This window comes from Maylandia zebra, linkage group LG4, assembly GCF_041146795.1.
Source record: "Maylandia zebra isolate NMK-2024a linkage group LG4, Mzebra_GT3a, whole genome shotgun sequence".
In the NCBI taxonomy this organism is placed as follows: Eukaryota; Metazoa; Chordata; class Actinopteri; order Cichliformes; family Cichlidae; genus Maylandia; species Maylandia zebra.
Window position 1 is genome coordinate 26650872 of NC_135170.1, and position 18365 is coordinate 26669236.

The 18365-nt window shown below is 39.7% G+C and overlaps 2 protein-coding genes across 2 annotated transcripts; both read left to right on the top strand.

The window, feature by feature from the left end:
- LOC101468002 (cell division cycle 37, HSP90 cochaperone) lies at positions 1-6611 on the top strand. The gene is made up of 8 exons (XM_004552143.2): positions 1-378; positions 595-876; positions 1843-1945; positions 2033-2148; positions 2249-2371; positions 3633-3815; positions 3900-3971; positions 4177-6611. The coding sequence occupies exons 1-8, from the start codon at positions 271-273 to the stop codon at positions 4327-4329; spliced, it is 1140 nt and encodes a 379-aa protein (XP_004552200.1). The 5' UTR covers positions 1-270; the 3' UTR covers positions 4330-6611.
- A 1734-nt stretch (positions 6612-8345) lies between these two features.
- tyk2 (tyrosine kinase 2) lies at positions 8346-17573 on the top strand. The gene is made up of 24 exons (XM_004552144.3): positions 8346-8536; positions 9062-9235; positions 9347-9470; positions 9553-9682; positions 9770-9933; positions 10126-10504; positions 10596-10781; positions 11087-11244; positions 11342-11459; positions 11561-11744; positions 11978-12096; positions 12189-12350; positions 12456-12543; positions 12748-12872; positions 13215-13350; positions 13740-13891; positions 14008-14158; positions 14245-14348; positions 14425-14614; positions 14934-15052; positions 16342-16514; positions 16598-16715; positions 16820-16930; positions 17021-17573. The coding sequence occupies exons 2-24, from the start codon at positions 9064-9066 to the stop codon at positions 17135-17137; spliced, it is 3480 nt and encodes a 1159-aa protein (XP_004552201.2). The 5' UTR covers positions 8346-8536; positions 9062-9063; the 3' UTR covers positions 17138-17573.
- The last annotated feature ends 792 nt before the right edge of the window (positions 17574-18365 follow it).

The window sequence follows — 18365 nt, forward strand, 5'->3', positions numbered from 1 at the left end:
ATGACGTCAAACGGAAATCTGTAGCTCCAATTCTTTCTAGAATTCTGTAGCACTCTCTAGCCCGCTGTCTTCAGGGATGTTCATCTGAGTTTGTCTACATCTAATACAGCAAGAAGCTCTTCTAAAGAAACAAATACGTATTTCTGCGCTGTGCGGCGATCTTGCGGTCTGTCCTTGTTTCAATCAAACTTGTTAGCTTCTCATAGCTCGCGAACTTAGCTGAAGCCTATTGTAAGCTAACGGTGTTAGCTTTGGGGTCTTGGTGTCAGGATGTCCAGGATAGATTACAGCGTGTGGGACCACATTGAGGTGTCGGACGATGAGGATGACATCCATCCAAACATCGACACACCCAGTCTCTTCAGATGGAGACACCAGGTATACCAACAAGCCACGCATGGTTACAATTAAGATGCTACACATGAAGTAAAAGTGATGCATATTTGACCTGAACTGTTAGCTGACCTCGTGTGTTTACTTTGGTTCTGTGTTCACTTTTAACATGAATATAGGAATGTTTAACTTTTTGCAACTAAATCCACATTTGGAAAAAAGAAAAAAACAAGTAGTAAAGATTTTATATTTTGACCTCAGGCTCGTGTGGAGCGGATGGAGGAATTTCAGAAGAAAGGTGAAGAACTAAACAAGGGACTGTCCGAGTGCAGACGCAAGCTGGCAGACACACAGAAGAAAATCAAGGAGCTAACCATTTCAACATCAGAGGATGCCAAAGCAGAGTTGAGCAAAGTCCAGGCTGAGGAGAAGAAAATGAAAAAAGAGGAACGGGATTGGGAGAGAAAGGTGGGAGACTACCAACGGGAGGAGAAGAAGATGCCGTGGAATGTAGACACGCTCAGCAAGGATGGGTTCAGCAAGGTGAGGTAGAGTAAGTGGAGCTTAAAAAGCACTACAGGTTTTACATCGCACATCATTTATTACACTCTTTTTTTTCTAAAGTATTTTCAGGAAAACAAACGCTAACAAAACTGTTGTCTTTTCTCCATATTTCATCTTTTAACTTCTGCAATTGTTTGTTTGAGCCTGACATCCAAGGGAAAAATTGGCCGAAAACATGATCACCACATGTCCCCCACAACAGAGCCATTAGATCCCCTCAAAAGTTCAACACCTTGTTCACCTTGCTTTATCATCCATTCAACTCGTATGCCACTGTGCCCATCTGTCCTGCTTTAGAATAAAATGTGTGAAAGGACATGGTACTTCAGATGTGGCATCAGCTGCCATCACCTGCACTGATCCTTGGCTCAAAGCTGGAAGTATCACCAGTTACTTAAGAGAAGACATTAGACTGAAGGAAATAGGGAAAGGGCACACATACAGAGTCGACTTTTCTGTTTCAACATTTACAGTTGATTTAGAGTTCTGTGTTGAATCTTTGCAGATCCTACAAAGTAACCTCCACAAGGATCCAATACTCTCGCCAGCATTCATGCTTGTGCGTAGTGTTAATTACCTGGTCCTGTCTCAGTGTTTTATATGCAGAGTTAGCCATGATGGAAACAAATAAAACCGTGAAACAGTTGCTGATAGATTGAGCAAGTATTAAAAAAAAGTAGCCAGAAATGCAGAGGAGGAATTGACAGTACTAAACAGGCCAATACAACTGTTGTTGTTACGACATACCTACAGTATAGATTCAATGTAGAAGTCTACATCTACTCTCATTCTTTGACTTTGTAACACATTGAAGTCTTTTCTTGCAATTTTCAGATATGGGTTTATTAATATTGACATCTCTAACTTGTATGCAATGACATTCTTTCTGTAGAACTCAGAGACATTGTCGTTAACGAGTCCATTCTTCCACTGTCCTTTTCATAGAGTATTGTTAATGTCAAACCTGAAACTGAAGAGACCGAAGAAGAGAAGGAGCAAAAGCACAAAACATTCGTGGAGAAATATGAGAAAGAGATCAAACATTTCGGTAAGCACTCGCATGCATCAGTATTTACTCTCGTTACAAGGTACTGGTGAGAGTAGAGATGCTTCTTCATTACTCTCGTTACTGCAGGCATGTTGCGACGTTGGGATGACAGCCAGAAGTACCTCTCTGACCATCCTCATCTGGTATGCGAAGAGACCGCCAACTACCTGGTGATCATGTGCATCGACCTTGAAGTTGAGGAGGTAAGTAATACAAACAGAGCTTGTTTGTCATGAATTCCTTCTGCACGTGACCATACTCCATCTAAATATTAAGCTGTAAAAACGCTTCTTCCTCCTGCAGAAACACGCATTGATGGAGCAAGTGGCTCATCAGACCATCGTCATGCAGTTCATTCTGGAGCTTGCCAAAAGCCTCAAAGTTGACCCCCGTGGATGCTTTCGCCAGTTTTTTGCAAAGATTAAGGTAACTAGTTTTAGTTTAGCTTCTATTAGTTTTAGTCTTTTTAATTATTATTGTATGGAAAGTAAATGTCAGAGTAAAGGTTTGGGAGCATCAGTACAGGCATTGCAATTTGGATTTGGATCTTATAACTTATTCAGTGACCTAAATATGGGGTGGAGTTCAGAGACCTGGTATTAAATTGAGCTCAAGGCTAAATTATTAAAGATGATGGCATTGGCATGGTTTGGTTCCAAGGTATTTAAGAAAACTGTTTCCTATTTGCATAAATGTTTCCGTGAACGTTTTACCTCACCACGTCTGTTTTATTTGTCTTTCTGAGTTTGTTAGCAAGTCAGGCAGAGAGCTCTTTCTTCCACACTTTGCAGTGGCATGCAAGCCAAGCTCCTGTTCTTATGGCAGGAGCTTAGAGAAGTTAAGGTTAAAAAGTTTGGTTACACTTTACTGGAGATTTACCTGGCAATGGTCACAACCACATATCCAAAAAGACTTGGCAGAAAAATGCAAGTTCTCAGACGACTAGCTTTAGTTTATCTTTGCCTAGGTTAGGTATTCACTGTTCACTAAAGTTTTACAGAGGGATGGATTTAGGTTGATTCTGTTCATCTTGATTCAAAGTTTTCTGTGGGACAAACGCTTCATCGGTCATCTGAGTGGTTAATTTGTCTATTAGTGATGAAACATTTCTTCCGCTGGCAAAGTTGCATCCAGATGAACAGATTCAGCTTTCTGGGATTTGCTTATTGTCGAAGATGTATTAAAAAATCCAGTCAAAAAAATTCTTTCTGTCTAAATTTTTGTATTAAAAGAAGTGGAGAACAGTAACATTGATCATCACCTGAACTCTGCAAATGTAGAGAACCGGTTCCTAACCTTTGACAGATTCCTCTGAGTTCACAATGTTGAATCCCGATCTGTCGTTATCCCCCTTGTTTTCAGAAACACAGTCTAACCTATAATCCTTCTGTTTTGAAAGCTTGACAGATGTATGCAAATGCAGGTTTACTTAACTAAACCGTTTTTTTCGTTGCTGTTTTTTTTTTAGTTCATAATAATAATTTCGGTCTGGTGCACCAGGGGATTGTGGAGTGGTTTTATTTTGGGGGTTTTTGTTTTTGTTTTTGTTTTTTTGCATCTAGACCTGTTGTACAGGAACTAAATTTAGTCCTCAGTGTACAGTGCACAGTTTCCGTAAACGGTCTCTGACATGGGGAAACCCTCATACTAATTGTGTGCATACGTGTGCATACATGTGCCTTATCAGACAGCAGATCAGCAGTACCAGGAAGCTTTCAATGATGAACTGGAGTCATTCAAGGAGCGCGTTCGGGGAAGGGCGAAGATCCGGATAGAAAAGGCTATGAAGGAATATGAGGAAGAGGAACGACAGAAGCGCATTGGACCTGGAGGGCTCGATCCCGTTGAAGTGTATGAGTCACTTCCAACTGTAAGTTTTCAGCATAATTGAGCACATTCCTTTGTTTTCGTTCTCTTGAATGGCGTGTTTCACAGATTGCATTGGTAATTGCAGGAGATGCAGAAATGCTTTGATGAGAAGGACATCCAAATGCTGCAAGAGGTTATTAGCAAAATGGATCCAACGGTAGGTTGTTTGGTGTTGTCGTGCAGGTTTATTACTGTGAAGCACTTTTTTTATAATGTGAAAAGTGCTATATAAATAAATTGATTTGATTAGATTATAGTTTTTCTCATCGGAGTCTGTATAAATGTAAAAATGTATGTATATCTTTTTTTAAACATCCTAGCTTTACTCGGTTCATAAATGTGATTCGTTCTACATGATTTAGGTGGCAAAGGCTCACATGAAGAGGTGCATAGACTCTGGGCTCTGGGTACCCAACGCCAAGGGAGACGACGGGGAAGAAAAAGGGGACGAAAAAGACGACGAGCCCACCTATGAAGAGATCCAACACGAGAAGGAAGAAGCCAAAAAGGAATGACCACATCTGAATTGTGATTTGTTTTTATTTTTTTGGCAAATGTTACCCCACTGTATTTCAACTTCACTATGTGTATGTTTAGTTTGCCAACCAATGACACAACTTCTCAAAAATATTTAGCTGACATTTAAGGGATTAGTGTTCACCTAACTCCACAGCAACATTACGTGAACAACTGCTGCCTGGAAAAGAAACTGCCGCTTGTGTGTGTGTGTGTGTGTCTTATTTGTTTGGATCTCACTGAAGTTTTGTTCTTTGAGTTATTCGTAGCGCAGACATGCGTTGGCTGCTTTGTTTGTGTTGGTCATGATGATTTTGTACTTTTCAAATTCCAATTTTTCTTTGAGATTTTTGGCTTGAGCAGCCAGTGTATTATTTTCCCAAATTGCATTTTCTACAAACTTACTAATCTAAACGTTCACTCCTTGAGACAAAGCGTTTGTGGTTGTTTTGAATGTATGGGTGAGATCAGAGAGGGCAAACATGTGACTCAAAAGCAGATGAGACCTGTAGTGGTGTTAACCCTGATGACTTTGTTGTCATTTTTAGTACGTCACAAACATGAAGACGATGACTACAACTATCACGACTTTAAAAAACAAAGCTTTTCATTTCAGGACACACTGGCTGCACATACTGTAACTAATTTACAGCCTGACGAAAAGGAGTTAAAAGTTCCTCAGGTTTAGCATTTCGTTATGGGGGCAATTGACAGATCATATGTTCTAATAGTGAAATTTGCACAGTAGTGCGTGCCAGTTAGGCGTGTTTGGAATCTACATTCACTTTCTGTGCTGTCATTTTGAAGGTGATTAGTACTTGGGCTTTTGCATGATGTCAGAACTTGTTTTACAAATAAACTAATTGCAATGGCTTATAAAAGGCATTTTTGACTGTCTTGGACATTAATAAATGAAACTGCTCAATGGATATATGAGCAAACTATTAACCCCAACAAATATTTATTTTTCATTGAAAGCTAATTTTAAGCTTGGGCAAAAATAACTTGAATGAATACAGAATGCATTTCTTAAACAATGATTTCATTTTTTAAGGGAAAAACCTACTAGGCCCCGTGAAAGCGAAATTGCCTGCTCTTGTTAAATGATGAGTTGATTGTGATTAACTGCATTTTTGGGGGGGGGGCTGAGTTTCATTACTCCCTGACCTGTTGAATTGAGAGCTCCCTTATATAGAACCTGTCTGACAAACAGCAACACGTCATACCACGATGTGAAGAAACTTGAGAACAGATAAGAAGAAGAAGTCATTGACACATATCAATCTGGAAAGGGTTACAAAACCATAAGGCTTTGGGACTCCAGCGAACAACAGTGATAGTCATTCCCACAAACCCACAAAGAAGTGCAGGCCTCTCTTGTCTCAGCGAAGATCAAAGTTTATGATAAAAATGTTTTGTAGGTTTTTTTCCATATTTTTTGGACTGATTAAACAGAAGTCAAACATCTTGGAAGGCTTGTATTGATTTACATCTGGTGTAACTACATCAGGTGTATATAATGATGTAATTACATCAGTCAAAAAGTAGAATCTGCAATTAGTTTTTGGTAAAGTGACCTTTACATATCCTTTATTTATCCAAATAAAAAGCCTCAGTTGCATTAATAATATCTTTTTCTAAAGGATCGGCCCAAGAAGGCAGCAGAAATTGTCACAGGTATAACAGTTCTATAAAGATAGTTAAAGTGGGCAAAAAGGGCTGAATTGATTATAATATAGGTCCAATAAGAGAGAGCCATAAAGATACCTGCAAAATGAGTCAGTTCTTTATTTTATATACAACCCCATCATAAATCCTGTTGACTATAGCCTATTTACTAAAATCACATATGAAAAACAAAATAAAAATAAAAATCCAGCATTCTTGAAAGAAAAAAACATCAAACAAACTTGCTTTTTCCTTCCTGCACAATCTGCTGATTTCAGTTTGTGTGTGAGTTCAGTTTGTGCCGACCTCAGCCCAGCAGCCCGACGCAGGAAACCAAGGCAGTGATGACAAGTGCTGTGCAATACAGCAAATTTTGGTATCCAATACCAAGTAAATACAGGGTTTCCTATAACAATACCAATACTGAAACCTTTAACTTATAAATGCAACTTATATGGTGGGGGGGAAGTTTGTCATATCTTATGACTTATTAGATGACTCATCATCAGTTCACAAATTCTCAACATATTTTAATGACCACTAAATCACTGTGATTTAAGATGTCGGCTTCTTGTTATAAATGTGTTCTTTAAATAAAACATTTCATACTGTATGTTGGAGGGATATTTTTTATTTCCAAAAAAAACAAAAAATACTGAAGTTAGTGGATAAATTCAGTATGTTTTGATCTGATGCTAATACCAGCATTGGCATGAATACTATGGTACTTGGGTCGATCCCCTCTGATGAGCAGATGAGCAGCAGATGTAATGGCCACAGGAGGACTGGGGGGCCATCACAAAGAAGTTAATTATTTTGGCAGATGTTTACTTTGCGCAAGACACATGGGTAGATAGTTGCACAGTGTTTTTCAACTTAAAACACTTAATAAATCAGTTAATAGACTTTTATTTCAGTTGTGTTTTGAGGTCTTGTGTAGAGCTGTAGTTCAAGCTTTCAAAGAAAGCTTTAATGCCACATCAAGAAGTTTAGGCATGCCATTATGATGTTCCTAAATCGTGGGTGTCAAACTTCAGTCCTCGAAGGCCAGCATCCTGCTTGTTTTTGAGATATCCCTGCCCTACCTGCTGCTATTACCTGGATCAGGTGTGTTTTGCCAATAAGAAGCTACAAGGGCAGGTTAGCTGGAAAACAAGCAGGACAGCGATCCTTAAGGCCTGGAGTTTGACACCTGCATCCTAAATGATCTGATGTGTGATTTTCACCTTCAAAACATGAGAGCTGACTAATTAGGTCTAAACCAATACTTTTAGCAAGCACAAGTTGATTTGTTTATTTGGATGTTTTTGATTCAGTCTTAGAGAGATGCCAGTGAAGGAAATATTCATCCCAGGTTTCCAGGGAAAGATTTTCCAAAACATTAAACTTTAAAATATACATTGTTCCCATGTTAAAATGCAAAACAAGTGACTTAAACATATCAACAAAGTGTGTCTAATGAGAACATAAATCAACAATTAGGATATTGCACTTGGAAAAATGAGACATGGTTAGGCATAGGTTATGCCACCAAAAGGTATGCAGAGTTGTTATTGGATGTTTTAATGGTATAAAAGTGGCACAAGAGTTTGTTTAATATTGTTATAGGAATCATTTTTAGGTTAACATCTGTAAAACTGAAGCCCGGTATAGAGTGATAATATTTTTGCAGGTCCAGAACACCTGGCCCCTTGCGGTGTGGAGGAGCAACAGCTTTACTCAGAGTCCCTCCTGAATGACTGGGCCTACCTCTGACATAGAGCCCAGACACCCTGCAGAGTAAGCTCATTTTGGCCCCGTGATGTCATCCTTTAAGTCACTACCCAAAGCTCCTGGTCATTGGTGTGGGTGTAATAACAATAGCTAATAATAACTATTTTATTGCAGTACCACTTTCAACACACACAGTTTTCTATATCTTATTTAAGGTGTAATGAACTGAGAAAGATGGAAATTCCCTGCATTGTGGGACACCCTAATGAAAAAAACAAATCCTGTAAACGCCCCTGCTTAAAAAAAACAAAACAAAAAAAACCCCCAAATGAAATCAGGTAGAAAATACAATATTGACTTAATCTATGGACTATGAGTCTGGGAGAAAGATTTATTACTTTACATTTTTGGCTGTGCGGAAGGAGAAGTAAGATAATAGATGTATGCTTGTAATAATATCATAGGACAGATATTATTACAAGCATATATCTATTCAGAGTCTTTCCTCTACTTTGTTAGTTTGTTCCTTTCTTTGTCTTTGATTTACATTAAGCGGAACAGTTTAACGTTTTATTTTGAAAGGTACGTGCTAATGCGCACCCGCACGCTAGCGACGGAAGGAGTGGCCCTGCGTCTTGGTTTCGGGAAGCAGCGCGTTGCCGTCGTTGCTCACAGTTCGCGAGAACCCGAGAGTGTAGGCGGCGGTGGGGGAAATACGCTCGCAGAACTATGAAGCTTTAACTGTCAATCATATTGACGTGCTGAGGTGTCTTTTTTATGTTTTTTATTTTTAATGCGAAACTTTTAGAAGACGCTCGTCAAACGGTAAGATATTTTACTGTCGCACAGGTTGCTAAGTTTACAGCTCCGACTTGCTGTTGATATATTTCCTTGTTGTGGTGTGCATACGAGGCTTGATTTAGGCCTCGCGATAACGCGGTCAGTTTGCTTTTATATAACGTCAGATAGAAGGGGAAAAAGCAAACTTTTGTTGTACTGTGCGTCTCCGTATAGTTTAATCGGTGCCCTCGAATAGTTAGTAGCTTGACGTGATGTAAACAATACGTTATAAGGTGTAATCCCTGATAGGCCTATCGACATATTGATCGGGTTTTCTGACGTCATATTTGTTAAAGCATATTTTTCTTCTTTTCTTTTTGTTATTTGGTAAGCTATGAGGTTTGTTTGTTTTGTTTTTTTAAAGACAGAAATGTATAATAAAAGCAATACATTTTATTTTAAAGAAGCTTTAAACTTACTCTTGTTTAGTATTTATGTATACCACAGCACGTTTATGTAGCTGATTTTCTTAAAGCTGTGGTCAAACTCCCGTTTGTCTGTGTGTGTCAGTAATGGGAGGGAGGTCCAGATCTTCAGGATCGTTTTCAGGCCTGAGTGAGCCTCCGAAGGATCAGGGCATCCATGTCTACCTTTTCTGGACAAAAGATGGGAAGAAATATTTGTCTCACACCACAGGAGAGGTCACAGCGGAGCAGCTGTGTATCTCTGCAGCAGAGACCATCGGTAAAAGGCTCCACCAAATGCACAGTCCAGAAATGAAAGTGTTTTCTCTTTTCATGTGGTATTTGAGCCTGCTAGTGGCAACAGTGTGTAACATCAGTGTTTCCTCCTCAGGGATAACGGCTCTGTGCCATTCACTGTTTGCGCTGTACAACCCAGAAAGACACTTTTGGTACAGCCCAAACCACATATTTAAGGCAGAGGAAAACCCGAGCCTTGTACTTCGCTACTGTATGAGGTGAGTCTGTGTTTGTTTAACACTGTACTTGTGACACAGATAACATACAGCGAGGATGTTGATATAGTCTTTTTGTATTTAGGTATTACTTTCGGAACTGGCATGGACTGAATGAAAACGAGCCCATGATGTGCCGCTATCCTCCCAAATCTGGTTCAAAACGGGGTTTCCCTTTACTTGACACAACTTCACTGGAGTATTTATTTTCCCAGGTTGTTTTGGGTTTTTTTTTTAATGGCATGCTTTTACACTCATAATGTTCCTGTCTTGACAATAATATAGTATCTTTTCCAAATCAGGCTAAGTATGAATTTGTGAATGAAGTGGTACAAATGGAATACGTCAAGACAGAGGAGGAGCAGACTCGCTTCAAAAATGAGAGTTTGGGAATGGCTGTGCTTCACCTCTCATACCAGGCAATTAAAACGGAATCAACTTTGCAAGATGTAGCTTCAAAAGTCAGGTATATACTTTGGCTTGATCACACCGCAATCCCTCCTTCCAAATAGTGTTTTAAGCTTTCATTCTTAAATGGCTTATAATATGTTTATATCTTGTACTGTTAATGTTATTTTCTGCTACTGTAACAAATGTCTTTTTAATCCAATCTAATCAGTAAGTTCAGATAATATCACTATACCTCTTTTTTTTTCAGCTTTCTAGACTGCGTTCCAAGATCTTTCGCCAAACACATTTCCAGAGACAACTTCCTGACTAAACTCAGGATCCAGCGAGTGTTTAAAGACTTTGTGCGGTCCTTCCAGCAGCACACAGTGGATCGGGGCAACCTGTGCACTGAGGAAATCATGTACAAGTACATCGCTACACTCGAGCACTTGGCACCGCGTTTTGGCACTGAGACTTTCCCCGTAACCCGCCTGGATCTGAGGGACGAAGATGACCGAAGTGGCTCGTGTTCCAGCACCACCCACGCCCAGTGTGGTTCAAAAGACAACTTCTGCGGCCCAATATCACATGAAATATCGGTGTCCGGTACTGAAGGGATTCAGTGGAGGAAGGTGTCTGCTCAAAGGGTCTGTATAGACACTGATGCTGGCATATTGTATATGTTGGTTGAGTGGCCTTTTGGGGTTTTTTTTTAATTTGTTCAATCTCTTTACCCAGGCACAGGCAAATAATTACATGGGGAATGGCTACATAAACTACATGAGAAAACCAAAACAGCACTCCAGCCAACCAGATGCAGACACACCCAATGACTGGACCTTCTTCAGCGAGTTCCCTGAAATAACTCACATAGCCATTACTGATTCTAATGTGTGCATCAGCACTCGAGACAATCTCTGTATGGTGAGACCACTTGTTTGTTTTTTAATGTAAAAGCTGCAGTGCATTCACTTAATTGGTAAATGTCTTTGTAATGCATTAGTCCAGTGGATAAAGTGTTTTTAGTCATTCAACTAATTGCTCAGTCTTTTGAGGATGTTTTTATAGACAACACACTATACATTTCTGCCTAGATTCTATATGTGTTTGACTATAAAGCCTCTCGTTTTTGACTTTGCTTTGGGCAATTTATCCTGTTTTGAATTTGTATGTGTCAGTAGGTGGGAGCTCTGATTGTAAGGTAGTGGTGTTTCTGTATATGTATGTAGGAGGTTCAGATGATCTCCAGCCAGGAGGCCCATTCCTTCGTCTCCCTCCTAGATGGATACTACCGACTGACTGCAGACGCCCACCACTATCTTTGTCATGAAGTGGCTCCCCCAAGGGTAGTGTGGAGTGAAGCAAATCTACTGCATGGACCTATGCAGTGAGTTTTCTACCCTTATATACATGCACATTCAGACACAGAAAAGGCTATAAAGAAACATGGTGTGTTATGTCATAACTCCTGTGTGTTTTTCCAGTGATGAGTTTGTGCTGTCTAAGCTGAAAAAGGAGGCAGAGGATGAGGGAACATTCCTCGCTCGTTGGAGTGTTGTTGACTATAACTGCATCATCCTAGCTGTTCTAATCAAGAATCAGGTGAGTCAACACCCACCCTCTTATATGGAAGTAGTTGCAGTGTAATGATGGCCGAAAAATAAACCCGATACTTTCCCTGCACCTGTGTTTTGTGCATACAGGATGGTGTAACGCGAAGCCACAAGCAGTTTCGTGTTCACGTAAAGGATTCAATGCTCTGTCTGGAGGGCTTGGAACGACAGTTCCCCAGCATGAAGGAGCTCACCGATAGCCTCAAGTCGTTTGTCCTCAAGTCTGGTTCGGACAGCTTTACTGTCAAAAAATGCTGTTCGCCAAAATCAGGAGGTTTGTGTTCCTTGTTTTGCTCATGTATCCAATATTATGCCTCTAGAGTCCTGTTGAAGCCCCCTTTGAATTCAGCCTTGTTCACCTCTACTCAGTTTTTAAAATTAACTGTAATAGTTGCGCTAATGTTCCTACTTACTAATTGGGGTACTCGTATCCCTGTTTAGGAATTTAGGTGATATTTAGGTTTTTAATCAGAATTGACTGTGTCTGTTCTGCTGTGTGTGGTGCAGAGCTATCCAACCTTCTGGTGAGGAGACACAATGAATGCGATGTTCACGCCGAGCCCTTATCCCAAACCTACAAGACCCGTCTAATGTTCCCCCAAATCAAGGACAAAGATATCAAACAGGTGACAATGTCCACTCGCCACCTTCATAGTCATAGAGGATTAGTTGTCCTCTGTCCTGTAGCTGACTGTACGGGTGTTTTATTTTGGAGCAGGAGCAGCATTTGGGTCGCGGCACCAGAACTAACATCTACTCAGGACGGCTGTTAACGCAGGAAAGAGAGGAAAGTGATAATGACGAGTTCAACAACAACTCTCACCGAGGCCACCGAGTCGTTCTTAAGATTCTGGACCAAACCCATGAAGATATTGCTCTGGTAAGCTGTTTGAAACTCACTCAAAAAATGACACTTTACTATGCTGAATGTAAACGGTTGTTATGATCTTGTCTGTTCTGACGTTTACGTTTTCACTCCTCTTAGTTGTTTTTCGAAACCGCAAGTCTCATGTGCCAGGTATCCCACCGTCACCTGGTGTTTGTATATGGCGTGTCTGTCAAAGGATCTGAAAGTAAGAGACGTAGCACTGTTCATCCTCACTTCCTCATTGTTATTTCCCCATCACACACATCAGTGTATACAGTCAAATTTCTGATTTTAGTACTAAGAAAACCATGTTGCATATGCAAAATCACCCTAACCATGTTCTATTTTTACGTTTTGCTCGTGCGTATATCATGAACCAAACCTCTCAGACTTGTTCCTGTCTTTGCAGACATCATGGTGGAGGAATTTGTGGATTTCGGGCCTTTGGATGTCTTCCTTCGCAGAGAAAAGAATGTGTCTGCTGGGTGGAAATTCATTGTTGCAAAACAGCTTGCCAGTGCCCTCGACTATCTTGTGCGTTCTAATCCTTATTTTTGACACTGATTATATTTCAGTAAATCTAATTGATTTCAGTGAAGTTTTTTATCCAGTGTTACTCTAAGAAATAAGCTGCTGCAGACCCATGTGTAAAATGATTGAACAAAAGAAACAAGTAGTAGTTCTTTCTTACTGCATGCCATGTTTTGATTTTGAGATGCTGCTATCAGGCAGGAAGTGAAGTAAATGTCATATCACAGCAAAGTGTAAGATAAGTGCTCCAAGTAATTTTTTTGCCTATTGACTAATAGCAGTAACAGTTTGTGTTATTTTTAAGAACACTCTGCTTGACCAACGGTGCTATTTTCCTTATTCTAGGAAACCAACGGGTTGGTTCATGGAAATGTCTGTGCCAAGAACATCCTTTTGGTGAAAAATGGTCTAGAACCTAACACTACTCCTTTCATCAAGCTGAGTGACCCAGGAATTGCTCTGAGTGTTCTTTCACGGGAAGGTCCGTACCACCACCTCGCTTCAGTTTATGTGTTATGTGTCTCTATACACGGTCAGCTTCAAGAGTGTTCTAATTTATGTACTTTGCAATCAGATTTAGAAACAGGAAATCTCTAATCTCTTCTCGTGAACCATTTCCTGCTGTCTTGCAGGTTTGGTTTAAAATATGTTGTTCAAGTGTGTCAAAAATAAAAAGTCGAGATGAGAGTTGCACGAAAGTAAAACAAAACTCTTCGTTATTTGTTTTGCACTTGCTGATGTTGAATACCAACTTTATAGATGCTTCTGTGTTTGTCACCATCTATTTAGTTCAGTTAGGAGGAGTTCTCCTTCAGATAAGCCAGAATAAATATCCTACACTAACTTGTGTTATTATTTTGTGCCATGCAGAGCGCCTGGAACGTATCCCATGGATTGCCCCTGAGTGCATTGACAGTGGTTCAAACATAGGCAGCCATGCTGACCAGTGGAGCTTTGGCGTAACGATGCTTGAGATCTACAACAACGGTGATCTTCCCTTCAACTTCAACACATTGTCCGAGGTAGGCATGTGCTACAGCTCGGGCTTTTACTCCTCTTTCAACAACCCAAAGTATCACATCACATATTATTCTTCTGAATTGTAATCTTAACACTTGAGTCTCCCCACCCCAACCAGAAAGAGCGCTTTTATCAGCAAAAGGGCCACTTAGCTGAACCATCTTCCCCAGAGTTGGCCAGGTTCATCAACATGTGTTTGACCTATGAGCCTGAGGAGAGGCCGTCATTCCGCAAGGTGCACAGAGAACTCATAGAACTCATGAGGAAAGGTCAGTGTTTGCTCGATTACTTTATCTCCTTTTTTAAAACTCTGTTGCAGTTCATTCAATAAACAAGTGTGTGTTTCTTCATCCAGGTTTTGTCATTCAGTCTGTTATGCCTTCCAGTGAAGCTTCAGCTAACACAGACCCCACTGTGTTCCATAAACGCTACCTGAAGCAAGTGCGGATCTTAGGAGAGGTTAGTACCACACAGCAGTAGTTTGCTTTTCGTTGTATTAGCTGGAGTAATCATCTCCTCATTCTTCTGTTTATAGGGTCACTTTGGAAAGGTGACTCTGTACTTGTATGACCCAGCCAATGACGGGAAGGGAGAGCAGGTGGCTGTGAAGTCTTTGAAGCAAGAAAACGACAAAATTTCTGACGGCTGGATGAAGGAGATTGAAATCCTGAAATCTCTTTATCACAGCAACATTGTGAAATACAAGGGCTGTTGCACAGAACTGGGTGAGTCCTCGCTTTCCTTTCTGTCTGCTTAAATATCTGTTTGAGCCATATGTCAACAGAGTCTGCATGTGTAAATGAGTGTGCAGTACAGCTCTTGTAACCTGCGGTGCTCAGTGGATCATTCAGCAAATTGATTTTTGGTCCCTGCTGTTCTTCTGTAAATATTGGAAATCCATTTGAAGTGCACCACTGTTTGTGTTGTATGTCAATATTTTGAGCTTTTAACACACAGCATGCTGAGCAGCACAGCAAAGCACCAGAATAAGAACAGGTTTTCTTGTCAGGAAGATAAATTCACTTTTGCATTGTCCATTGACAGGAGGGCAAGTCGTCCAACTAATAATGGAGTACCTTCCTCTGGGGAGTCTGAAAGACTACCTCCCCAAACGTAACCTTCCGCTGTCTCATTGTCTCATGTTTGCTCAGCAGATCTGTCAGGTGAGTTGTGGTGGTTTAATATTTTGTGCTAGCGCTGTATTACTTGTAAACACCATATGTGTCTATCCGTACAGCCCAACATTTGAATGAGTTACTGTACATACTTCTTTTTTCATAAATTAACATGACTTTTTTTATTATTATTACACTTGTTACTGTTTTTTTTTTTTTTTAAATGTCTAGACCCTTTTGGCCTTGAATCTGAGCTGGTCTGCTTTTACTTGAGTGGTCGTGACTTCCGCTCCTAGCTTCAGCTAAACTTTCATATTTTCTGGTGTGAAAACTGCTGAGATGTCAGCTTGTATTCTTCTCTGTTCTGAAGAGAGTCTCTGTTTTTCTGTTTGCTTTTGTGCAGCATACAGTGTAACAGCCTGAAGGAGATAATCCATCACATTAAGCTTTAATTCCATTTTACAGCACTCTGTTTTTGTGTGTGTGTTTTGTCATTAATTCATTCTGTCTGAAATAAGTAGTTTGATTGCATTGGCATTATGTTATGCTGTGTTTTCTCTCAGTAACCTGGGAAATGTCCTCCAGGAAATAATCATTCAACACCCAGAACCATAATTTCATAGCAGCCTTGGAAAAAATAGCCAATTTCTGATTGAATTTATTGTTGATAATAAAGTAATATTAGTTTTGATTAAGGGCTCTTGATGGGAAGCTTGATTTTTTAAAAAGTGTAAAATATTGCAGAAGATTAAGAACAGGGCTCTGCGAGGCTCTTTTGTGAAATTATTTTGATCTAACATGTTTCAGCGACGGTTCTAGGGTGTAGATGGGTGTGGAGGCATAGTTATCACATTAATGGTCTCTGTTATGGCATGCAAAGTTGTCAGCAAACAAAGATACAGTTGAGTCTGCGGGAAATGCAATTTGCTTTGCAGGTTTCTGGTTGTAGATGAAAGTATTGGATAAACTGACATTTAGACCTGGTGATGGTGTTTAATGGAAAATATTCATCTAATGATTCTTTACCACAGGAGTAATGCACATGCTCAATTTTAATGGCAGCATATTTAATAGATAATTAGATTGCTTGCTCAGAGCCATAAATTTAATCCTTAATATTGCTAGAAGAAGATTTCAGTGATCACCACACACAGATCTGTAAAAATAGCTTTTCTGACCTGTTTTTATCTGAATTGCTGTTGCAGACTGATTGACAGGCATGAAGGAGTTACTCTCCGTAGGGACACGTTTTTTTGCTTTTTACCGTGGTTAAAATAGCAGCTGTTTTTGAAATAAAAATGGCATCCATCTTTTTATTCCTGTTATTTTCTTTTAAGGGGATGAATTACTTGCACTCAAAGCGATACGTCCATCGCGATCTGGCTGCCCGTAATGTCTTGGTGGAAAATGACAGTCTGGTAAAGATTGGAGACTTTGGCCTGACGAAGTACATCCCTGAGGGTGAGATCTACTACCGTGTCCGTGAGGATGGAGACAGTCCAGTGTTCTGGTCAGTTTACGCACTTAGACTTGTCACTCATTGTGTTGTTGTGTGACTTTGTCCTCTAAATTACATTTTTAAAAATTTTGTAGGTATGCCATCGAGTGCTTGAAAGAGAGTAAATTTTCCTTCTCCTCTGATGTTTGGTCCTTTGGAGTTACACTGTATGAGATCCTGACCCGCTGTGACCGTCGCCAAAGCCCTCCAGATGTATGTCATCACCGGCCTCTTTTTCAAGTATTTCTTTACTGAACCGGCCTTATCGATCAATCTCTGTGTGAATTACACAATCTGTTCTTATGTATCTTTTGCAGAAGTTCTTTGAAATGATGAAGGAAGCTCAAGGACAGATGACTGTGGTGATACTGATAAAACTGTTGGAACAAGGGTTGCGATTGCCTTGCCCTAAGGACAGCCCACATGAGGTAAGCTCAGAAGCCCATAAATCAAGTTCAGTACTTTTTGGCATTATGAATGGTATAGGTTTTTTTCATGATTACTTGTTTTTTGAACAGGTGAAGATATTAATGGAGCGGTGTTGGAGTGCAGATCCTTCAGAACGGCCAGATTTTGAGTCCCTAATTAAAAAGTTTCAGAGCCTACGCCAAGCATACTGGCAGTCCTTTTCATAGTCTCAGATATGCTGATTTGCTGACGGGGACTATGTGGAAATCCATTTGACTACAAGTCATCGCTTTGCTACAATGGCAACCATATATTAAGGGGAGCCAGTAATGTGTTTCTTGCCTCTATTAAGAGAGATATTTGCAACCTTTTCATAATAAAAGCACACTGCTATCCTCTTATATGTGATGTTAACACAGTAATGAATTTTATGGGCAAAAACTTCATGTTTGTCAAGAGTTAATGGTTTGCATATATCACAGTGAGTATTAACAGTTTGTGTATGGTTGAGGGATACTGTATTTCATTTTGTTTAGTTATTGTACATTTTTGACTGTTTAATTTTATAAACTTTAAATGAATAATTCAGAATCTAATAAACAATTTTCCACAAGCTATTTTATTAAAGCCTGAAATAGACTGATGACTCCATCAGTGGGTCTACGTGTTACCTGGTTTTCACTCATTTTTTACTATTCCACAACACTATCAGTGATATGTACTTGTAATGCTTTTATTTTAAGGGGTTGCTTTTGAAATTCATATGGAGAATTTCATTGATACCAGTCTCAGGGCTCACGCTCATGGTCACAGGGGCTTTCCTTCCAAAACACTCATGCCTCTTTGTTTCCACACATCTGCTTTCTCTTTGGTGCATGACTGCCTGTTATTTGCCGTTACTCTTAAAACTGTCAAAACACAAATGCATAAATGATCATACCAGAGCTTTACTCATTAAAGCTTTTTCAGAATCATTAAACACAAAGTCCAATCTTATTTTGAATTTATAAAAACTCTTAGGGCTTTCAAAATGGCACCTCTTAAGTATAGAGCTGTTAACTGCAAACACAATGGGGATATGCTACAAGAGATCAGAAGAGACAATGTGTAAAGTCACAGGGAAGTAAACTTCAGATTGGCTATGACATCTACAAAGAGAAACAGTCTCTACAACTTGGCACTTGACTCTGTCCAGTATCTTTAATGGAAACATGCTAGTTGATACTTTTAAAAAAAAGAAACAAATCCCACTTGGCGGTAGATTTTGTTGCATATAGTAAACATGGCTCCTTATTTTTCTTCCTGAAAACTACAACTGTCAGGCTCCAAATGAAAACAGAAACAAGGATGAGTCAATTCCAAGTAGCCTTTCTAAAAAACAAAACAAAAAGCAAACTCTTTTTGACGTTACTGAGAAAATACTTTCAAAGCTAACCATTCATTTTCTGCGAATGG